The sequence below is a fragment of the Salvelinus fontinalis genome, chromosome 30 (genome assembly GCF_029448725.1).
Source record: "Salvelinus fontinalis isolate EN_2023a chromosome 30, ASM2944872v1, whole genome shotgun sequence".
NCBI classification, from domain to species: Eukaryota; Metazoa; Chordata; class Actinopteri; order Salmoniformes; family Salmonidae; genus Salvelinus; species Salvelinus fontinalis.
The window spans coordinates 16,544,621-16,569,400 of record NC_074694.1 but is presented as its reverse complement, the minus strand read 5'-3'; the positions used below and the strand labels follow the sequence as shown (position 1 = coordinate 16,569,400).

The following is a 24,780-nucleotide window of genomic DNA, read 5'->3' as shown; positions in this document are numbered from 1 at the left end:
CCACTACAAAGTTACAGGCGTCCTTCCTAACTCAGTTGCCGGAGAGGATGGGTTAACAACATTGCAGTTACTCAACAATACCAACCTAAATGACAGAGTGAAAAGGAAGCCTGTACAGAATAAAAATATTCAGAATCATGCATCCTGATTGCAATAAGACACTAGAGTAAAACTGCAACATGTGGTAGATAAATTAACTTAATGTCCACATTACTGAGTACCACTCTTCATATTTTCAAGCATGGTGGTGGCTGCATCATGTTATGGGTATGCTTGTCATCGGCAAGGACTATGGAGTTTTTTCAGTATAAAAATAAACAGAATAGAGATAAGCAAAATCCTGGAGGAGAAGCTGGTTTTCTGATTTCCAACAGACACTGGGAGACATTCACCGTTCAGCAGGACAATAACCTAAAAAGGCCAAATCTACACGAGTTGATTACCGACGACATTTAATCTTCCTAAATGGCCTAGTTAACAGTTTTGAGTTAAAACTGTACTTGAACATGGCTGTCTAGCAATGATCAACAACCCACTTCACAGAGCTTGAATAATTTAAATAATGATGTGCAAATATTGTACAATCCAGCTTTGCAAAGCTCTTAGACTTACCTAGAAAGACTCACAGCTGTAATCACTGCCAAAGGTGATTCTAACATGTATTGACTCGGGGCGTGAATACTTATGTAAATGAGATACTGTAAATTTGCTAAAGTTTCTAAAAACATTCGGAAAGTATTCAGACCCCTTGACTTTTTCAACATTTTGTTACAGCCTGAATTGAAACTGGATACCTCATCAATCTACACACAATACCCCATAATGACAAAGCAAAAACAGGTCTTTTAGAACATTTTGCTAATTTAATAAAAAAAAATTGGGGGACATATCATATTTACTTAAGTATTCAGACCCTTTACTTAGTACTTTGTTGAAGCACCTTTGGCAGTGATTACAGCCTCATGTCTTCTTGTGTATGTCGCTACAAGCTTAGCACACCTGTATTTGGAGAGTTTCTCCCATTCTTCACTGTAGATCCTCTCAAGCTCTGTCAGGTTGGATGGGGAGAATTGTTGCACAGCTATTTTAAGGTATCTCTAGAGATGTTTGCTCGGGTTCAAGTCCAGGCTCTGGCTGGGCCACTCAAGACATTCAGAGACTTGTCCCGAAGCCACTCCTGCATTGTCTTGGCTGTGTGCTTAGGGTCATTGTCCTGTTGGAAGGTGAACCTTCGCCCCAGTCTGAAGTCCTGAGTGCTCTGGAGAAGGTTTTCATCAAGGATCTCTGTACTTTGCTCCGTTCATCTTTGACTCGATCCTGACTAGTCTCCCAGTCCCTGCCACTGAAAAACTCCCCACAGCATGATGCTGCCACCACCGTCCTTCACCATAGGAATGGTGCCAGGTTTCCTCCAGATGTGACGCTTGGCGTTCAGGCCAAGGAGTTCAATCTTGGTTTCATCAGATCAGAGAATCTGGTTTCTCATGGTCTGGGAGTCTTTAGGTGCCTTTTGGCAAATTCCAAGTGGTCTGTCATGTGCCTTTTGCAGAGGTGTAGTTTCCGTCTGGCCAGTCTACCATAAAGGCCTGATTGGTGGAGTGCTGCAGAGATGCTTGTCCTTCTGGAATGTTCTCCCATCTCTATAGAGGAACTCTGGAGCTCTGTCTGAGTGACCATCAGGTTCTTGATCACCTCCCTGACTAAGGCCCTTCTCCCCCGATTACTCAGTTTGGCCAGGCGGTCAGCTCTAGGAAGAATCTTGGCAGTTCCAAACTTCTTCCATTTAAGAATGATGGAGGTCACTGTGTTCTTGGGGACCTTCAGTGCTGCAGAAAATGTTTTGTACCCTTCCCTAGATCTGTGCTTCGAAACAATCCTGTCTTGGACCTCTATACCCAATTCTTTCATGGCTTGAGTTTTGCTCTGCCAACTGTGGGACCTTTATATAGACAGGTGTGTGCCATTCCAAATCATATCCAATCAGTTGAATTTACCACGAGGACTCAAATCAAGTTGATGTCAAGGGATCTGAATACTTCCCAAAACGCACTGTACATGCTTTAAAATAAAAAACATTTAAACATATTCCAGCTCAGGTCACTCAAACTGATTTTGAACTCTGTTAACCCCCCTCCCCCCTCAACCTTATCACACACACAAGCTCCATTCAAACCAATGAAGGGACACGTTAGAGTCCATATTAAAAGTACACACAAAGTTTAATGAATAAAAAGTGGAGGAGTAAACATGTTGTCAGTGGCAATAGATAAGATAGATACTACATACATTCAGCATCACTGGGCCTTCCAGTTAAATCCCACCATCACACCTGCGACGGAACACAACTAAAGCAACCGAAGTACCACATCTGTAGGAAATAGTTTTTGTGATTATATTTGTTGTTGTTGCACAAGTTCAATACAACAGAGACTGTCTTTCACAATGAAATGATACTGAGTACAGTTCTCTGTCCACGTATGGTGGGTGAGTATTTAAGGGTTTCACACTAGACCAAAAGGATCGGGCTGAATTGCAACCATCCATATCCATATTTGTGAAAGTCCTTTTTCTGAGAACTGTGATGAACTGATGTTGAAACCTAGGAGGGGTAGAGCTAAATGTTTAGCTAAAGGATGAGATGACACTTCATCAATATCTTACAATGTGGAGACCTTAGGAAAACTTCAGGGTTATACAAGACCACGGGCTCTATTCAATCAGATCCGCTTTAGCTGACATCCGAAGAACGGTTGTTTTGGTGGTGTCGGAGGTGGACTTGCGTTAGAGCTGTCAAATCCACAAGCAGCTCCTGGCGTGTTACCTTGGCGTAGAGTACCACAGTATGAGTCTTAATACCCATAAATCCTAGTGGTCAAACAAGGAAGTGGTTCCAATTGTTTTCTCACCATTCGTTTTTCCCATAGGGTAGTTTAAAAACACTTGAAATAAGGGCTGTGTTTTGTGTAAACTTGCCCTGTACATCTCTGTAGGACATGGTGACTTTTATCAATATATTCAGCTGTATCCCCCCCCCCCAAAATGAATTGCTAATTAGCTGCTAATGTGGCAAACAAACTCCCTCACGACGCCAGGACAGCGGAGTCAATCACCACCTTCCGGAGACACCTGAAACCCCACCTCTTTAAGGAATACCTAGGATAGGATAAAGCAATCCTTCTGACACCCCCCCCCCCCCCCTCCCCCTTAGAAAGATTTAGATGCACTATTGTAAAGTGGCTGTTCCACTGGAGGTCATAAGGTGAATGCACCAATTTGTAAGTCGCTCTGGATAAGAGTGTCTGCTAAATGACTTAAATGTAATGTAAATGTATAAGGAACTACAAATGCCATGATGATCTGGATGAGACTGCCAAGTCAAGGCGAAGGTAAGGATCTCTGGATTAACTATCTAATGTTAGCTACATTTAGTAATTAATGAATGGGCTACATTCTTTAAAATTAGATGATGTCTACTTTGATGCTAATTAGCAATTTGATCTTGAGAGTAAATAGAGACTAATATATTAATAAAAGGCACCTTGTCCTAGAGAGATGAACATGGTTATCAAAACGTCACGCCATGGTACTGTATGCCTACACGAAACACAGCCCTTATTTTAAGTGCTTTGAAAATTCCCTATGTGAAAAACAATTGGAACCATTTCCCTGTTTGACCGCTAGGTTTTATGGGTATTATGACACCACTGTAGGGCTCTATTGTCTGCACAGAGTCGCATTAAGAGAAAGCCCATGCAGCCTCGTTTGCGAGTTTGAACATTGGAATGTGATATGTAATCTACACCTCAGAATTTCTCTCAGCCTATTTAATTTAGTTGAATGATTTTCAATTATTTCCATAAAGCCTACTCTTTCTCGTACTGAACTTCTAACATGAGAGGGACGGGTGTGGCTTCATGACAATGATCAGGAGCAGCTGCTTGCCGATGTTGAGAGCTCCAAAGTAGTTACACCTCCAAAACTGTTAGAACATCAGCTATGCAGGTTTCGGCTGTCGCCGGTGAGCACTTGATCTGATTGAATCTAGACCAGGGTTAACATGGTGGCAAACATGGAGTCCACTGCAACAGGGTGCTCTGGGTAGAAGTTGCTCTTAAGCACAGATCTAGGATCAGCCTTCCAATCCCAAAATTTGACCGTAATCCCCCCCCAAATCTCAGTCAGTGTATAGGTTCAACTTCATCCTACTCCACAGTCCTGTAGGTCTCCATTATACTCCACAGTCCTGTTGGTCTTCATCCTACTCCACAGTCCTATAGGTCTCCATCCTACTCCACAGTCCTGTAGGTCTTCATCCTTCTCCACAGTCCTGTAGGTCTCCATCCTACTCCACAGTCCTGTAGGTCTTCATCCTACTCCACAGTCCTGTAGGTCTCCATCCTGCTCCACAGTCCTGTAGGTCTCCATCCTACTCCACAGTCCTGTAGGTCTCCATCCTACTCCACAGTCCTGTAGGTCTCCATCCTACTCCACAGTCCTATAGGTCTCCATCCTACTCCACAGTCCTATAGGTCTCCATCCTACTCCACAGTCCTGTAGATCTCCATCCTACTCCACAGTCCTGTAGGTCTCCATCCTACTCCACAGTCCTATAGGTCTCCATCCTACTCCACAGTCCTATAGGTCTCCATCCTACTCCACAGTCCTGTAGATCTCCATCCTACTCCGCAGTCCTGTAGGTCTCCATCCTGCTACACAGTCCTGTAGGTCTCCATCCTGCTACACAGTCCTGTAGGTCTCCATCCTACTCCACAGTCGTATAGGTCTCCATCCTACTCCACAGTCCTGTAGGTCTCCATCCTACTCCACAGTCCTAGAGGTCTCCATCCTACTCCACAGTCCTGTAGGTCTCCATCCTACTCCACAGTCCTATAGGTCTCCATCCTACTCCACAGTCCTGTAGGTCTCCATCCTACTCCAAAGTCATGTATGTCTCCCACTTTTAAAACACAGGATGTGGTGTCTTTATACCTTTTATAATGTGAACTAAACAGGATGATGGCTGATCCATACCCCTTCAGGAGTGAGCTCAGTTCATATTTATCTATAAACATTCAGGTTGGACTGGTCTACTCTGCCACTGGCACCTTCTTTCATCTCTGAAGCTTGTTCTATATTCTGTCATAGTAGAGAGATTTAACTGTACATGTAAAAATGGACAAAACACTCATTGGTGGATCCAATTGCAGATGTACAGAAAGATGGCAGGTCTACAGTTTGCTGTCATTCAAGCCATGCCCCCATCACAGTGCAATGGTAAGATGGCAGGTCTACAGTTTGCTGTCATTCAAGCCATGCCCCCACCACAGTACAATGGTAAGATGGCAGGTCTACAGTTTGCTGTCATTCAAGCCATGCCCCCATCACAGTACAATGGTAAGATGGCAGGTCTACAGTTTGCTGTCATTCAAGCCATGCCCCCATCACAGTACAATGGTAAGATGGCAGGTCTACAGTTTGCTGTCATTCAAGCCATGCCCCCATCACAGTACAATGGTAAGATGGCAGGTCTACAGTTTGCTGTCATTCAAGCCATGCCCCCACCACAGTACAATGGTAAGATGGCAGGTCTACAGTTTGCTGTCATTCAAGCCATGCACCCATCACAGTACAATGGTAAGATGGCAGGTCTACAGTTTGCTGTCATTCAAGCCATGCCCCCACCACAGTACAATGGTAAGATGGCAGCATTAATAGTGCTTAATGCAGGTCAAATGTAGACTCCATCTTTGTGCACATCCACAATAAGTAAGCTTCCTACAGCAGATAAGTTTCAGTCAACTGTGACTGTTTCACTTGAATCTTATAATTACTTCTATCTACGACGGAAAATGTCCCCAAAATAAAATGACAGAAATTCAACGGAACATTTCAACAAAATCAACACGACGATCAAAACCCTTTCACTATATTTCAGAGTATGGTAAATACAGGAAACATCTATTTCAGAGCAGGAGGGGCATCTCTCTCATTTGCATTTGAACTCCACCCACTCGGGCCCAACAGACAATGAGGAATGTGTCTGAGCCAGAGGGCACAAGCACTGTCTTCAATGGCTATTAAGTGATGTCACAAATACCTTACAGCTTTTCTTTTTTGTTACACTAGTTTTTATTGTAACTTTGTATTCCTTTTTTTCCAATAATTTTTGAAAATCTGCAAAAATTATTATGCCTTTTATACTCTACAGGAAAAAGTCTTAAGATAAAATAAATAAAACAAAACAGCAGACAGACTTTTAAATGAATTAGATGTCATATTCAAATGGAAGACAACATATACAATATTAAACATGTTTGTACATAAATACGCCTCCTATAGAACAAGGCCAACCATTCGCTACCTTGTTTTGGACAATCACAAACTAGCTTGTTAGAGCAAGTGAAATATACAAAGGAAAACAGCTATGGAACCAATCAAACGCCATCCTGCCCGTTCCATTGGAAGCTTCCAGAAAACACAGATTTACTCTTTAACATATAAAAATACTATACCAAAATGAAATACAAATATATATATATTAGAATCTGTTAGGCATTTCTGTATAAAGAGAGGGCTGAAGGAGTAATATAATATAATGCAAAACAAATCATTGAAATTAGACATAACAAAACAAACAAAAAATTATATTCTGCACCTTTGTTCTGTAATAATATACATCATGATAATAAAAAGCTCTACATATCCATTTGCAAACTTCTCACATGCAACAGTTTGCAGACGTTTAATACTGAAGGCATTGAGGGGCCTAATCATCCTGCTCAAAGGGGGGAGGGCTTATGCAAATCATCCTGAGGCAATGCATGCTGGGAGATGGGTCTTCAACGGGCACTGCCTGCTCCAGGTGGGGTTATAGCTTATAGCCTACAGTAGGGAAATGGAGAGTCTACCTGCATCTCAATGTGTATTGCTTCAAATTAAATTACCTTTCTGCACAGACAGAAAATGTGTGTTTGTGTGTGTGTGTTTCCTTCTGCTCAGACAAGGCCATTCTCTACTGTGTGGGTGCGTGTATGTATGTGTGTGCACTGTGAAGGGCACTGACTTTCAGTGCTGGTATTCAGTGCAGTAGTGTTATAAATAAGGAAAATAATGGACATATCTTGTTCTAAAAGCTCCAGGAGTCTAATAAGCTTCGGTCTAGACCAGCTATATTCCGACCTAGCCCTAGCTCTGCTCAGCCCAGCACAGCTCAACTGCAGTCCGGCCCAGCCCAGCTAAGCCTGACCTTATTTGGCTCAACTCAGCCCAGGCAAGCTTATACCAGCCCTGCCCAGCTTCTGCTCAGCTCCAGCCCAACTCCAGCCCAGCTCCAGCCCTTGCCTAACCAAACTCAACTACAGCCAAACCCCAGTCTCCTCCCTCTCTTTCAATATCTCTGTACCTCTTCCCTCCTGCCACCCTGACCAGGACAGACGCTACATTCCACACACTGCCATCAGGAAGAAAAGATGAGAGATGGTTCTTAGGCTATCTGGGACCTAATGGATGGATGGCCAAGAGGCCAGAGGTTTAGACCATGTGTGTATGAGAGGTTGGTTGAGTCCTTGCTCTGAATGCAACACCTTTGACATCTTTAGACCCCTCCGAAACAATGTTGCAGATACAATGTTTTGGTGGTTGGTGTGTTTCTGTACGTCACACACCCAAAGCAAGAGGAGGTAATGTCCTATTTTATAAAGACTGTTGTCCCATAATACATAGAGGTTTTTATATATATTTCTTTATACTATTTCTCTTACTCCTCTCCGGTTCTCTCTGTGGTGCGTTCGGCGGCGTTAGCAGGTTTGTGTGAAGCGTGCTACATACAGCCCACGCAGCCACACTTGATGGTCCTCTCCACTTCCTCGCTGAATGATCTTCCGTCGCTGCACTCAAAGGTGGATTTCCGACGTTTCATTCGCTGGCTTGTGCAGCAGGCACCCGTGTCGCAGGCGCCGGAGCACTCTACCCAGGAGACCATGCGTGTGGTCTGGCAGATGGTGTATCCACGCTGCACCTGGTAGAAGTCCCTCACAGGCTCCCCTCGACACTCTGACTCTGTAGGGGAGGAAATAAGGAGACACTCTGACTCTGTAGGGGAGGAAAGACGGAGACACTCTGACTCTGTAGGGGAGGAAAGACAGAGACTCTGACTCTGTAGGGGAGGAAAGACAGAGACTCTGACTCTGTAGGGGAGGAAAGACAGAGACAGTGACTGTAGGGGAGGAAAGACAGAGACTCTGACTCTGTAGGGGAGGAAAGACAGAGACTCTGACTCTGTAGGGGAGGAAAGACAGAGACTCTGACTCTGTAGGGGAGGAAAGACAGAGACACTGACTCTGCAGGGGAGGAAAGACAGAGACTCTGACTCTGCAGGGGAGGAAAGACAGAGACTCTGACTCTGCAGGGGAGGAAAGACAGAGACTCTGACTCTGCAGGGGAGGAAAGACAGAGACTCTGACTCTGCAGGGGAGGAAAGACAGAGACTCTGACTCTGCAGGGGAGGAAAGACAGAGACTCTGACTCTGCAGGGGAGGAAAGACAGAGACTCTGACTCTGTAGGGGAGGAAAGACAGAGACTCTGACTCTGTAGGGGAGGAAAGACAGAGACTCTGACTCTGTAGGGGAGGAAAGACAGAGACTCTGACTCTGTAGGGGAGGAAAGACAGAGACTCTGACTCTGTAGGGGAGGAAAGACAGAGACACTCTGACTCTGTAGGGGAGGAAAGACAGAGACACTGACTCTGTAGGGGAGGAAAGACAGAGACACTGACCCTGTAGGGGAGGAAAGATAGAGACACTCTGACTCTGTAGGGGAGGAAAGATAGAGACACTCTGACTCTGTAGGGGAGGAAAGATAGAGACACTCTGACTCTGTAGGGGAGGAAACATAGAGACTCTGACTCTGTAGGGGAGGAAACATAGAGACTCTGACTCTGTAGGCGAGGAAAGTTAGAGACACTGACTCTGTAGGGGAGGAAAGACAGAGACTGACTCTGTAGGGGAGGAAAGATAGAGACTCTTACTCTGTAGGGGAGGAAAGATAGAGACAGTGACTCTGTAGGGGAGGAAATACAGAGACTGACTCTGTAGGGGAGGAAAGATAGAGACTCTGACTCTGCAGGGGAGGAAAGACAGAGACTCTGACTCTGTAGGGGAGGAAAGATAGAGACACTGACTCTGTAGGGGAGGAAAGATAGAGACACTGACTCTGTAGGGGAGGAAAGACAGAGACACTCTGACTCTGTAGGGGAGGAAAGATAGAGACTCTGACTTTGAAGGGGAGGAAAAATAGAGACACTGACTCTGTAGGGGAGGAAAGATAGAGACTCTGACTCTGTAGGGGAGGAAAGATAGAGACACTCTGACTCTGTAGGGGAGGAAAGACAGAGACACTGACTCTGTAGGGGAGGAAAGACAGAGACACTCTGACTCTGTAGGGGAGGAAAGATAGAGACACTGACTCTGTATGGGAGGAAAGACAGAGACACTCTGACTCTGTAGGGGAGGAAAGATAGAGACTCTGACTCTTTAGGGGAGGAAAGATAGAGACACTGACTCTGTAGGGGAGGAAAGACAGAGACACTCTGACTCTGTAGGGGAGGAAAGATAGAGACACTGACTCTGTAGGGGAGGAAAGACAGAGACACTGACTCTGTAGGGGAGGAAAGATAGAGACTCTGACTCTGTAGGGGAGGAAAGACAGAGACACTCTGACTCTGTAGGGGAGGAAAAATAGAGACACTGACTCTGTAGGGGAGGAAAGATAGAGACTCTGACTCTGTAGGGGAGGAAAGATAGAGACACAGACTCTGTAGGGGAGGAAAGACGGAGACAGTGACTGAAGGGGAGGAAAGACGGAGACAGTGACTGTAGGGGAGGAAAGACGGAGACAGTGACTGTAGGGGAGGAAAGATAGAGACACAGACTCTGTAGGGGAGGAAAGATGGAGACTCTGACTCTGTAGGGGAGGAAAGATAGAGACTCTGACTCTGTAGGGGAGGAAAGACAGAGACACTGACTATGTAGGGGAGGAAAGATAGAGACACAGACTCTGTAGGGGAGGAAAGACGGAGACAGTGACTGAAGGGGAGGAAAGACGGAGACAGTGACTGTAGGGGAGGAAAGACGGAGACAGTGACTGTAGGGGAGGAAAGATAGAGACACAGACTCTGTAGGGGAGGAAAGACAGAGACACTCTGACTCTGTAGGGGAGGAAAGACAGAGACACTCTGACTCTGTAGGGGAGGAAAGACAGAGACTCTGACTCTGTAGGCGAGGAAAGTTAGAGACAGTGACTCTGTAGGGGAGGAAATACAGAGACTGACTCTGTAGGGGAGGAAAGATAGAGACTCTGACTCTGCAGGGGAGGAAAGACAGAGACTCTGACTCTGTAGGGGAGGAAAGACAGAGACTCTGACTCTGTAGGGGAGGAAAGATAGAGACACTGACTCTGTAGGGGAGGAAAGACAGAGACACTCTGACTCTGTAGGGGAGGAAAGATAGAGACTCTGACTTTGAAGGGGAGGAAAAATAGAGACACTGATTCTGTAGGGGAGGAAAGATAGAGACACAGACTCTGTAGGGGAGGAAAGACGGAGACAGTGACTGAAGGGGAGGAAAGACGGAGACAGTGACTGTAGGGGAGGAAAGACGGAGACAGTGACTGTTGGGGAGGAAAGATAGAGACACAGACTCTGTAGGGGAGGAAAGATGGAGACTCTGACTCTGTAGGGGAGGAAAGACAGAGACTCTGACTCTGTAGGTCACAGAGCTCTCCGATGTATCCTGCCTCACAGTGACAGTAGTAATATGTGTATGTGTGTGTGTCTCCTACCTGCGTCACAGAGCTCTCCGATGTATCCACAGTAGTAATACGTGTATGTATGTGTGTCTGTGTGTCTCCTACCTGCGTCACAGAGCTCTCCGATGTATCCGGCCTCACAGTGACAGTAGGCGTCTCCTGAATCAGACATCCGGCAGCGTCCATGTTTACAGTTGTGGCTGCGGCAGGGGTTAAACAGCTCCCCCTGCTGGTTACACAGGGCGCCACGGTAACCCTCCACACACTCACAGCGGTACGACTGCAGGTCAAGGGGAATACACTTCCCATGCACACACCTAGGGAATATAAATTAATCAGTCAATCAATATTCACTACATGACCAAAATTATGTGGACACCTGCTGGTCGAACAAATTCATGGGCATTAATATGGAGTTGGTCCCCCTTTGCTGCTACAACAGCCTCCACTCTTCTGGGAAGGCTTTCCACTAGATGTTGTAACATTGCTGCGTGGACTTGCTTCCATTCAGCCACAAGAGCATTACTGAGGTGGGGCACTGATGTTGGGCGATTAGGCCTGGCTCACAGCTGGTTGAGAGAATGCCAAGAGTGTGCAAAGCTGTCGTCAAGACATAATCAAGGCATACTACAGAATTTCATATGTGTTATTTCATAGTTATGATGTCTTCACTATTATTCTACAATGTTGAAAATAGTAAAAATTAAGATAAACCCTTGAATGTGTAGATGTGTCCAAACTTTTGAATGTTACTGTATGTAATGATCTGTCTCAAGCTGTTCATATAAATTGCAGTTTGAGACTTGGTGAAAACCAAAGTGAAATGTAATGCATTATCATCATATCCCCAGTGGTCTGTTCCTACTTGCTGCCCTGGCATGGGTTGGCGGCAGGCTGGTCACAGTGTGGTCCACTCCAGCCTGGCTGGCAGTGGCAGACTGGTCCCTGTGCCCCGTCCGGCTGGCAGATACCATGCAGGCAGTAGATCTTCCTACAGGGCTCACAGCCTGGCACCACACCCGGCTTCATCTGGGTCTTAGTGAAGTCCTGCAGCTCGTTGTTGATATACAGGTTCTGGATGCAGCCGTGGAAACTGGAGCCATTCTGGATCTGCCACAGGCGGAAGGCTGCCGAGTGGACGTCCACAGGCATACCTGAGAGACGGAGGGGAAGGAGATAGAGGAGGAAGAAGGGAGATGTTGGTTAGAGTGGGAGTGGGAAGCAGGGGAAGTAGAGTAACAGCTAACACAGGACTGATATGGAGGTAATGAAGGAAGAGAAAGAGGCTTTTTCAAAGAGCCATATGCAAGTGAATATACTGCAGACATCTGATAGAAGTGTGAGCCAAAATACTGCTTCATTACGAGAAGTTAGGAGAACTAAGGGCCGAATCCTCCAAAACGTTCACTAACATCAACATCTGATTTATAGGACATGTTGGTCCAGAATGAATAAATATGCTACTGAGCCAGTAGGGAGGGAAAGTATAGAGCCGGGTCCATTTCCCAATCTTTTTAATGAAAATTTGATCAAAGAATTCAATTAAATAATTAACATTTGACTATTTTTAATTCAACAGTGTCTCTGGTATAATACATTGATTTGACACTAATTGAATTCCCGAAACAGCGTCTTTGAAACAGAGGACAGTGAAAAGGAGAAGGGGTATTGGGTGATGTGTAGCATACTCTTTCATACAGTGGCCAACAGTCACAAATATACATAACAGTGCAGTACACCACAGTGCATTACACCACAATAGAGTACACCACAGTACAGCACAGCACAGCACCAAAACATAATATCACAAACTCTGGACACACAGCCATTTCTGATATCAGATCAGTTCTATTTCAACACTCAACATTTTAATATCAAGAATGGCTAGTCAGGTTACAGAGCATTACTTACAAGTTTGGGGCGGCAGGCAGCCTAGTGTTTAGAGCATTGGGCCAGTAACCGAAAGCTTGCTAGATCGAATCCCCGAGCTGACAAGGGAAAATCTGTATTACTGCCCCTGAACGAGGCAGTTATAACCCACTGTTCCCAGGCCGTTATTGTAATTAAGAAGGAGTTATCTGACTTGCCGAGTTAAATCAAATAAAAATAATAATAAAAAATAAAGAAGGAAATCATAACCCATGTCAATATACCACATCACATATCCAGAGTGAAGACTGTGTCTGGTAGGACAGAGATCTATAGCAATGTGTTGAATAAGGATGGATGAAAACTGGAAATAGTAGGAATCACAGAAATAGAGGACTATACAGTATGTATTATATGGTAGGAATACTGTATGTATTATATGGTAGGAATACAGTATGTATTATATGGTAGGAATACTGTATGTATTATATGGTAGGAATACTGTATGTATTATATGGTAGGAATACTGTATGTATTATATGGTAGGAATACTGTATGTATTATATGGTAGGAATACTGTATGTATTATATGGTAGGAATACTGTATGTATTATATGGTAGGAATACTGTATGTATTATATGGTAGGAATACTGTATGTATTATATGGTAGGAATACTGTATGTATTATATGGTAGGAATACTGTATGTATTATATGGTAGGAATACTGTATGTATTATATGGTAGGAATACTGTATGTATTATATGGTAGGAATACTGTATGTATTATATGGTAGGAATACTGTATGTATTATATGGTAGGAATACTGTATGTATTATATGGTAGGAATACAGTATGTATTATATGGTAGGAATACTGTATGTATTATATGGTAGGAATACTGTATGTATTATATGGTAGGAATACTGTATGTATTATATGGTAGGAATACTGTATGTATTATATGGTAGGAATACTGTATGTATTATATGGTAGGAATACTGTATGTATTATATGGTAGGAATACTGTATGTATTCTGAACACTGTGGGCCTTGAGAGGTGACGCTCATAGGGCCAAGGGTTTAATGTTGTGCACTATATCAGACACCAGGTTTGCAGTGTTGCTGAGTGTTTGTATACGTGTCTATGGGGTTTATATTGTAGGCAGGAGTATGTAGCTTTATCAGTGTGTTTTCTGTTATGTGTGTTCATAAATGTGTGTGTGCTGTTTGTATGCTGGACGCGCTCTAACAAACACAGTGGTTATGGGGGATGGACTGGGTGAACTGAGGTTTGGAGTTGGGTAGCTTGCAGGATTGGGTCAGGATATGGCTCGCTTGTGGTAGTTGGGGTTTTGGGATGGGGGGTGGGGGGTGACATTGACAGTAGTGTAGTAGTTGTAGTGCCTGCAGCAGAGGAGGAGGAAGTGGGTGTGTTCTGGAGAGGGCCCCTACCCCCCACGTATAGCGGAGCCTCCCCATTGAGGGGCCGGACCCCCCTCAGGCTATCCATGGTGGTGGGGAGACCCCCGTCGATGGACAGGTTCACCATCTGATCAAAGGTCACCAGCTCCACCGTGTGGAACTGACCGTCGTTGATTGTCTCAGTACTGCAGACAGAGAGAGAGGGAGGGAGGGAGAAATAACCAGGAGAGTGGAAGAAAGAGACAGACAATGTTTCTGTTGTGCTTATGTGTTTGTGTGTGTTTGTGTGTGTGTGTGTGTGTGTGTGTGTGTGTGTGTGTGTGTGTGTGTGTGTGTGTGTGTGTGTGTGTGTGTGTGTGTGTGTGTGTGTGTGTGTGTGTGTGTGTGTGTGTGTGTGTGTGTGTGTGTGTGTGTGTGTGTGTGTTTGCGTGTGTGTATGTTTACCTGTAAATAGCATGCCCAGGCTGGCTGCCAGGGTCGTAGCTGACCTTAACGTGACCTTGATGCATCTCTACAGCGATGTGATCATTGTCTCCATTATACAGCAGGATACCGTTCTCCTCCGCTGTCGACACCTGGGGACACACATCACAATAGAATAAAAGGTATGCACATTTCCCTTTGACATCACTTTCACAATCCAAAAATCCAAGTTACTGTACATGTATGATCTCAAACACATGCTTGTTGAATTGTTCATTCAGTACCTGCAGTGTATAAGCTTTGTGTGTGTGTGTTACAGTACCTGTAGTGAGATGTTAGATACCTGCAGTGTGATGTTAGCCTGGGGCCAGTTCTTGAGGTCAGAGAGCAGCAGGTAGGAGTCTCTGTCTACAAAGTTAACGCTGACCAGCTTCTCACAGCGAGGCCCTCCGAACCCAGGGAGACACTGGCACAGTGCCCGGCCTGCTCGCTCCACACACGGGGCACCGTTCTGGCAGTCTGCCAGGTCACACAGAGAGCGCGGGGAGGGGGGCACCTCACACAACTGACCACTACGGGAGGATGCGGGAGGGGAGGTCGTGAGGAGAGAGAGACAGAGAGAGAGAGAGAGACAGAGAGAGAGAGAAAGAGAGAGAGGAGAGAGAGAGAAGAGAGAGACAGAGACAGAGAGAGAGACAGAAAGAGAGAGAGAGCGAGAGAGAGAGAGGAGACAGAGAGACAGAGGGAGAGAGAGAGACAGAGAAAGAGAGGCAGAGAGACAGAGAGATAAGGGTGAGTAAGTCAAAATGATAGATTCAGAGACATTAGAAACTTCACTGCTAAAGAAGAAGAAGTAGCACAGATGGCTTGATATTGTTCTAAGTTGTATATGAGTTCTAAGGTTTGTATATGAGTTCTAAGGTTTGTGTGTGAGTTATATGGTTTGTGTGTGAGTTCTATGGTTTGTGTGTGAGTTCTATGGTTTGTGTGTGAGTTCTAAGGTTTGTGTATGAGTTCTATGGTTTGTGTGTGAGTTCTAAGGTCTGTGTGTGAGTTCTAAGGCTTGTGTGTGAGTTCTAAGGCTTGTGTATGAGTTCTAAGGCTTGTGTGTGAGTTCTAAGGTTTGTGTGTGAGTTCTAAGGCTTGTGTATGAGTTCTAAGGTTTGTGTGTGAGTTCTAAGGCTTGTGTATGAGTTCTATGGTTTGTGTGTGAGTTCTATGGTTTGTATAAGAGTTCTAAGGCTTATGTGTGAGTTCTAAGGCTTGTGTGTGAGTTCTAAGGTTTGTGTATGAGTTCTAAGGCTTGTATATGAGTTCTAAGGTTTGTGTGTGAGTTCTAAGGTTTGTATATGAGTTCTAAGGCTTGTGTATGAGTTCTAAGGTTTGTGTGTGAGTTCTAAGGTTTGTATATGAGTTCTAAGGCTTGTGTGTGAGTTCTAAGGCTTGTGTATGAGTTCTAAGGCTTGTATATGAGTTCTATGGTTTGTGTGTGAGTTCTAAGGCTTGTATATGAGTTCTAAGGCTTGTATATGAGTTCTAAGGCTTATGTATGAGTTCTAAGGCTTGTATATGAGTTCTATGGTTTGTATATGAGTTCTAAGGTTTGTGTGTGAGTTCTAAGGCTTGTGTGTGAGTTCTAAGGCTTGTATATGAGTTCTAAGGCTTGTATATGATTTCTATGGTTTGTGTGTGAGTTCTAAGGTTTGTATATGAGTTCTAAGGCTTGTATATGAGTTCTAAGGCTTGTGTGTGAGTTCTAAGGCTTGTATATGAGTTCTAAGGCTTGTATATGAGTTCTATGGTTTGTGTGTGAGTTCTAAGGTTTGTATATGAGTTCTAAGGCTTGTATATGAGTTCTAAGGCTTGTATATGAGTTCTAAGGCTTGTATATGAGTTCTAAGGCTTGTATATGAGTTCTAAGGCTTGTATATGAGTTCTATGGTTTGTGTGTGAGTTCTAAGGCTTGTATATGAGTTCTATGGTTTGTGTGTGAGTTCTAAGGCTTGTATATGAGTTCTATGGTTTGTATATGAGTTCTAAGGTCTGTGTGTGAGTTCTAAGGCTTGTATATGAGTTCTATGGTTTGTGTGTGAGTTCTAAGGTTTGTATATGAGTTCTAAGGCTTGTGTGTGAGTTCTAAGGCTTGTGTGTGAGTTCTAAGGCTTGTATATGAGTTCTATGGTTTGTGTGTGAGTTCTAAGATTTGTGTGTGAGTTCTAAGGCTTGTGTGTGAGTTCTAAGGCTTTTATATGAGTTCTATGGTTTGTGTGTGAGTTCTATGGTTTGTGTGTGAGTTCTAAGGTTTGTATATGAGTTCTAAGGCTTGTATATGAGTTCTAAGGCTTGTATATGAGTTCTATGGTTTGTGTGTGAGTTCTAAGGCTTGTGTATGAGTTCTAAGGCTTGTGTATGAGTTCTAAGGCTTGTGTGTGAGTTCTAAGGTTTGTGTGTGAGTTCTAAGGCTTGTGTATGAGTTCTAAGGCTTGTGTGTGTGTGTGCGTGGGCCTCACCTGTAGCCATCGGGGCAGGAGCAGGAGTATCCATTGAGTTGGTCGACACACTGAGCTCTGTTCGGACAGCGATTCCCCTCACAATCATCATAGTCCACACTGCAGTCATCACCGACGTAGCCCGGAGAACACACACACCTGCAACACACACAAACGTCTGTGAGCTTGAGCCAGGGCATTAGGTCTGGGTGACAACGCAAATCTTTAAGTCTCCCACACGTTGATATGGTGTACTCACTGGGGCCCAGTAGAGGTGATGAGACAGGTAGATTGGTGTTGACACGGACTGACACCTGGAGCACACACATCCTCCATCTCCTCACACACCTCCCCTGGAGAGGGAGGGAGAGAGGGAGACAGGGAGGGAGGGAGGGAGGGAAAGAGAGAGAGGGAAAGAGAGAGAGGGAAAGAGAGAGAGAGGGAGAGAGAGAGGGAGAGAGGGAGAGAGGGAGAGAAAGAGAGAGAGAGAGGGAGAGAGGGGGAGAGAGAGAGAGAGCGAGAGAGTTAGAGAGAGAGAGAGAGAGGGAGAGAGGGAAATGGAGAGAGAGAGAGGGAGAGAGGGAAAGAGGGATGGAGAGAGAGAGAGGGAGAGAGAGAGAGAGAGAGAGGGAGAGAGGGAAAGAGGGATGGAGAGAGAGAGAGGGAGAGAGGGAAAGAGGGATGGAGAGAGAGAGAGGGATGGAGAGAGAGAGAGAGAGAGAGAGAGAGAGAGAGAGAGAGAGAGAGAGAGAGAGAGAGAGAGAGAGAGAGAGAGAGAGAGAGAGAGGGATGGAGAGAGAGAGAGAGAGAGGGAGAGAGGGATGGAGAGAGAGAGGGAGAGAGGGAGAGAGGGAAAGAGGGATGAGAGAGAGAGAGGGAGAGAGGGAAAGAGGGAGAGATTACATTGATGGATGAAAAATTGCAACCGAATAGGTCAACTCAACAGCGATCGAGAGAAGGCTGGTCTGTAGTGTAATGTGTGTTACCTGTGTAGTACAGTGGACAGAGGCAGGTATAGTGGTTGACTCCATCTATACAGGCAGCTCCGTTTCCACAGTCATTATCTTCACAGTCATCTATGTTGGTCAGGCAGGTAGGACCGTCAAAGCCAAGGGGACAGGCACAGCTGTATGCTGCTGCCTCCTCCTCATCGAGTTGGCAGGTGCCCCCATTGACACAGGGGTTACTGACACACGCGTTCAGAGAAGTCTCACAGTTTCTACCCTGCAGACACAAAGAAAAGTTCAGTGGTCACCAGTTGACCCTGTTCCTGGAGAGCTACAGTGTCTGTGAAGAAATTGATAACACTGGATTTCAAATTAATGCATTTTCATTAATGGAATCAGGTGTGCTAAAGCTGGGCTGGAAGAAAAGCCTGCACAAGCTGAACAACAGGCTTTATAATGTCAGAAGTGGAGAGGTCTTGTGACAAACTCAACAGCCACAAAGACAAGTAAGGACTTGATTCAATCTATATCGGCGATGTTCAAAGCTACAGTGATCCCTCGCCACTTCGCGATTCACTTATCGCGGATTCGCTATTTCGCGGATTTTCATAATGCATTTTTTTATTTTTTTTGGTGCATTGTGCTCTGCATTCTGATTCGCTAAAAACTCACTCCCGCTTCTTGTATCAAAACATGCTACGAATTGTGCTATCATTTTGTCGTCTCGTGCAGTTATGTGTACGTCTACGGCTTTAATGACATGAGTCCGGATGACATAAACGCCCTGATTGATGGAGACGCACAGCCGCTGACCGATGCAGAGCTGGCAGAAATGACAAAGCCACAAAGCGACGATGAAAGAGAAGAGGGAGAAGAGGACACGAGAGATGAGGAGGAAGGACTAACGCTTGGTCGCTTAGCAACCATGGTGCGAATGGCCACTGAACTTAAGCGAGTAGCTGAGGAATGGGACCCTTTGATGAGCCTTTCATTACAGTTCTCCAACGTAATCGATGGTGGCATGTCGGTGTACAAGGATCTTTTTGCAAAGAAGAAAAAAGAGCGACAACAGCTGCCTATCACTATGTTCTTCTCCCGAACAAACACACCTGCACCGCGGGCTTCAGAAGAAGAGAACACTGCAGAGCGCAGTCAGGATGCAGCGGCCCAGTCTGAAGAGCAGTGAAACGGCCTACACGTGAGTCACTGTATTTGTATACATGTAATAGTTGCTAATTGTAAAAAAAAAAAAAGTTTTCTATTTCGCGGATTTCACTTATCGCGGGTCATTTTCGGAACGTAACCCCCGCGATAAACGAGGGATTACTGTATAGTGAGCTTGACATTTAAAGGTAATTTACGATTGAGCCGACACATGCAGCGTTTACCGTGAATGCAGTCTCCCCGCGAACGCGGGAACATTGCCTTTAAATTTCAATCACTTCACCGATACAGATTGAATCAAGACCTAATTTTAGCCTAAGTATGTGTTAGAGCTGGACTGAACCAAAAGCATGCACGACATGGCGAGAAGAGCCCGGCAGGTAAATGGTTAATGTGAGATCTCACCTTGAATTCAGGAGGACAGCTACACCTGTAGATCTCTGCCAGATCACTGTGACAGATCCCTTGGTTGACACACGGGCTGGACAGACACGGGTTACACTTGGCCAGAACGCCGCTGTCCACCTCACCTACCACACAGAAAAATCTAATTTACATAACTATTCACACCCCTTTGCTATGACACTCTCTGAGATAGAATTGCGATGAGGCACATATCTGGGGAAGGGTATATAACATGCTCTAGAGTGTTGAAAGTTTCCAAAAGCACAGTGGTCTCCATCATTGGGAAATTTAAAAAACAGGCCCAGTTCAACACCCATCTAACACCATCCCTACCGTGAAGCATGACGGTGGCAGCAGCCCTACCGTGAAGCATGGCAATGGCACCATCCCTACCGCGAAGCATGATGGTGGCAGCATCCCTACCGTGAAGCATGACGGTGGCAGCATCCCTACCGTGAAGCATGACGGTGGCAGCATCCCTACCGTGAAGCATGACGGTGGCACCATCCCTACAGTGAAGCATGATGGTGGCAGCCTCCCTACCGTGAAGCATGATGGTGGCAGCCTCCCTACAGTGAAGCATGACGGTGGCACCATCCCTACAGTGAAGCATGACGGTGGCACCATCCCTACAGTGAAGCATGACGGTGGCAGCATCCCTACCGTGAAGCATGACGGTGGCACCATCCCTACAGTGAAGCATGACGGTGGCAGCCTCCCTACCGCGAAGCATGACGGTGGCAGCATCCCTACAGTGAAGCATGACGGTGGCAGCATCATGCTATGGGGATGCTTTTCAGCTCCATGGACGGGGAGACTGGCAAGGACAGAGGTAACAATGAATGGAGCCAAATACAGGCAAATCCTTGATGAGAATCTGCTTCAGAGTGCAAACGATCGTAGATTGGGGTGAAGATTTGCGCTCTAACAGGACAATGACTCCTAAGTATACAACCAAACAATGCTGGTATGGCTTCAGAACAAGAATGTGAAAGTCTTTGAGTGGCCCAGACTTGAATCCCATTGAAAATATGTGGAAAGATTGCTGTTCACCCCAGGTCCCCATCTAACTTAACAGAGCTTGAGAAAATCTGCAAGGAAGAATGGGACAATGTCCCCAAAACCAGATGCGCAAAACTGATACAGACATACCCAAGTTGACTCAAAGCTGTAATCAAAGTATTGACTCGGGTGTGAATTAAACTAAATGAATTAACCCATCTCACCGTGGCACTCAAACTTCTTGGCAGGGGTGGTGAGCAGCAGCTTGCCCTCCATGCCAGTAGGTCCGGCACATCGGGCGATGCCTGGCTCCTTGTAGCCCGTCTTCACCCAGTCAGACAGCCAGAGCAGACGGCAGTCACAGTACAGGGGGTTGGCACCAATAGCCCTGAGGGTGAAGGGTCAGAGGTTAAGGGTCAGGGACAGGCAGTTGTAGGAACTGTCGTTTGTTATAAAAAAAAATGTATATTGTCATACGTGAGTAAAAGTAAAGATACCTTAATAGAAAATTAATCAAGTAAAAGTGAAAGTCGCTAAGGTAACATACTACTTGAATAAAGTACAAAAGTATTTGGTTTTATACTGAACAAAAATATAAACGCAACATGCAGCAATTTCTAAGATTGTGCTGAGTTACAGTTAATGTAAGGAAATCAGTCAATTGAAATAGATTCAATAGGCCCTAATCTATGGATTTCACATGACTCGGCATGGGCGCAGCCATGGGTGGGCCTGGGAGACCATAGGTTCACCCACTTGGGAGCCAGATCCAGATCCACCCACTGTAGAACCAGGTACCAGACAATAAGAATTTGTTTTTCCCCCACAAAAGGGCATTATTACAGAAATAAATGCTCCTCCGAACCCCCCCACCCCCCCCACCCAGGCAGGTTATATGAAGCTGGATGTGGAGGTCCTGGGCTGGTGTGGTTACACTTGGTCTGCGGTTGTGAGGCCAGTTGGACGTACTGCCAAATTCTCTAAAATGGCGTTGGAGGCAGCTTATGGTAGAGAAATTAAACATTAAATTATCTGGCAACAGCTCTAGTCGACATTCCTGCAGTCAGCATGCCAATTGCACACTCCCTCAATGCTTGAGACATCTGTAGTATTGTGTTGTGTGACACAACTGCACATTTTAGAGTGGCCTTTAATTGTCCCCAGCACAAGGTGCACCTGCGTAATGGCCATGCTGTTTAATCAGATTCTTGATATGCCACACCTGTCAGGTGGATGGATTATCTTGACAAAGGACAAAATGCTCACTAACAGGGATGTAAACACATTTGTGCACAAAATTACAGAGAAATACGTTTTTTGTGCGTATGGAATATTTCTGGGATCTTTTATTTCAGCTCATGAAACAAGTTAAAGAAAAGTATAAATCATTTTAAATATGTTCTTATTTTTTTACGGATAGCCAGGGGCACACTCCAACACTCAGACATAATTTACAAATGAATGTGGGTTTAGTGAGTCCCTCAGATCAGAAGCAGTAGGGATTACCAGGGATGTTCTCTTGATAAGGAATGTAGTGGAGTAAAAGTAAAAGTGAATATTAAAGTACAGATACCCCCCCCAAAACTACTTAAGTAGTACTTTAAAGTATTTTTACTTAAGTACTTTACACCACTGGGTACAGCTTAAGGTCAGTCAGAGGATTGGCACCAATCACCTTGAGGAATCATCCATCATTTAATTAATCATGGCAGGAAGAAGGATGCATTTTCAGAGACTCATGAGGGCTGACGTTCACTAGATGTACTTCTCTATTTGACCAGCAGGTGTCTCTCTCGTCCTTCAGATAACGCAGAGCTTCACTCAACTGTTACAGTACAGTACTTCCAGAAAGGGAACTAATATTTAAAATTAGGTTAAGGGAAGGGTTATTGTTAAGGTTAGGGGTTTGGTTAAGGTTAGTATTAAAGATGAGTCAGTTACATATTTTGGCTATTCGTGCTGTCAATGGGGTGCTGGACAGAACATTTCCCCTAGTCTTTCCTTTCTAAAAAAGGACCAGCAAGCTTTACCTCCTTGAAAAGTTTATTTGATGAAAAATATCTCTAATAAAATGACTGGGAGTTTAAAAACGCTGCCCTCAATCATCATTTTACATTGTTCCTGCATGAATTGATGTAGGCACAGTTATGCACAACTAAACAGTCTCTCTCACACACAAAACTGTTCCATTACTCAGATTAACAGGCTCATGTTTCAGGTCAGTCCAAAAGCTGTCATCTGCTAACATGAAAGCCACTTGACTGTGGATCAATGATTTCCAAAGAGAAGCAAGCCCACCCCCAACTTCTCTAGATCTTTCTCTTTATCTCATCCCCCACTAACTTCTCTAGATCTTTATCTCATCCCCCACTAACTTCTCTTTATCCCACCCCCCATTAACTTCTCCAGATCTTTCTCTTTATCTCATCCCCCACTAATTTCTCTAGATATTTCTCTTTATCTCATCCCCCACCAACATCTATTGCTCTTTATCTCATCCCCCATTAACTTCTCTTACTCTTTATCTCATCCCCCACTAACTTATTTTACTCTTTATCTCATCCCCACTAACTTCTCTAGATCTTTCTCTTTATCTCATCCCCCATTAACTTATCTTACTCTTTATCTCATCCCCCATTAACTTATCTTACTCTTTATCTCATGCCCCACTAACTTATCTTTATCTCATGCCCCACTAACTTCTCTTACTCTTTATCTCATTCCCCACTAACTTCTCTAGATCTTTCTCTTTATCTCATCCCCCACTAACTTCTCTTTATCTCATCCCCCACTAACTTCTTTAGATCTTTCTCTTTATCTCATCCCCCACTAACTTCTCTAGATATTTCTCTTTATCTCATCCCCCATTACCTTCTCTTACTCTTTATCTCATCCCCCACTAACTTATCTAGATCTTTCTCTTTATCTCATCCCCCACTAACTTATTTTACTCTTTATCTCATCCCCACTAACTTCTCTATATCTTTCTCTTTATCGCATCCCCCACTAACTTCTCTTACTCTTTATCTCATCCCCCACTAACTTCTCTAGATCTTTCTCTTTATCTCATCCCCCACTAACTTCTCTAGATCTTTCTCTTTATCTCATCCCCCACTAACTTCTATTTCTCTTTATCTCATCCCCCACTAACTTCTCTTACTCTTTATCTCATCCCCCACTAACTTCTCTAGATCTTTCTCTTTATCTCATCCCCCACTAACTTATATTGCTCTTTATCTCATCCCCCACTAACTTCTCTTACTCTTTATCTCATCCCCCACCAACTTATCTAGATCTTTCTCTTTATCTCATCCCCCACTAACTTCTCTAGATCTTTCTCTTTATCTCATCCCCCACTAACTTCTCTAGATCTTTATCTCATCCCCCACTAACTTTTGTTTCTCTTTATCTCATCTCCCACTAACTTCTCTTTCTCTTTATCTCATCCCCCACTAACTTCTCTAGATCTTACTCTTTATCTCATCCCCACTAACTTCTCTAGATCTTTATCTCATCCCCCACTAACTTCTCTAGATCTTACTCTTTATCTCATCCCCACTAACTTCTCTTACTCTTTATCTCATCCCCCACTAACTTCTCTAGATCTTTCTCTTTATCTCATCCCCACTAACTTATCTAGATCTTACTCTTTATCTCATCCCCACTAACTTCTCTTACTCTTTATCTCATCCCCCACTAACTTCTCTAGATCTTACTCTTTATCTCATCCCCACTAACTTCTCTTACTCTTTATCTCATCCCCCACTAACTTCTCTAGATCTTACTCTTTATCTCATCCCCACTAACTTCTCTTACTCTTTATCTCATCCCCCACTAACTTCTCTAGATCTTTCTCTTTATCTCATCCCCCACTAACATCTCTAGATCTTTCTCTTTATCTCATCCCCCACTAACTTCTCTAGATCTTTATCTCATCCCCCACTAACTTCTCTTTCTCTTTATCTCATCCCCCACTAACTTCTCTTACTCTTTATCTCATCCCCCACTAACTTCTCTTACTCTTTATCTCATCCCCCACTAACTTCTCTTACTCTTTATCTCATCCCCCACTAACTTCTCTAGATCTTTCTCTTTATCTCATCCTTCTCACACAACTCTCTCTCATTCTCCAACTCTCTCTCCTCTCCCTCTCTTGCCCTCTGTTCTCCTGAGGAAAGGCCTATTGATTTACAGCTGATGGTTTTGACATGACAGACAACCTGGATCCCACTGGGAGTAAAGCCCTACTTCA

At 44.5% G+C, this 24,780-nt stretch overlaps 1 protein-coding gene across 2 annotated transcripts in view; it reads right to left on the bottom strand.

The window, feature by feature from the left end:
* Window positions 1-3,202: 3,202 nt before the first annotated feature.
* LOC129828726 (slit homolog 1 protein-like) overlaps window positions 3,203-24,780 on the bottom strand; it is a 193,016-nt gene continuing 171,438 nt past the window's right edge. For both annotated transcript variants that reach the window (XM_055889887.1, XM_055889888.1), the window contains 11 exons: window positions 20,753-20,916; window positions 19,527-19,651; window positions 17,997-18,234; window positions 17,270-17,363; window positions 17,032-17,169; window positions 14,865-15,093; window positions 14,543-14,673; window positions 14,129-14,283; window positions 11,670-11,958; window positions 10,910-11,121; window positions 3,203-8,058 (listed from right to left, as the gene is read on the bottom strand). In XM_055889887.1, the coding sequence (XP_055745862.1) occupies window positions 7,820-8,058; window positions 10,910-11,121; window positions 11,670-11,958; window positions 14,129-14,283; window positions 14,543-14,673; window positions 14,865-15,093; window positions 17,032-17,169; window positions 17,270-17,363; window positions 17,997-18,234; window positions 19,527-19,651; window positions 20,753-20,916 (2,014 nt within the window). In that variant the 3' untranslated portion in view covers window positions 3,203-7,819. The remainder of the gene's footprint in view (window positions 8,059-10,909; window positions 11,122-11,669; window positions 11,959-14,128; window positions 14,284-14,542; window positions 14,674-14,864; window positions 15,094-17,031; window positions 17,170-17,269; window positions 17,364-17,996; window positions 18,235-19,526; window positions 19,652-20,752; window positions 20,917-24,780) is intronic.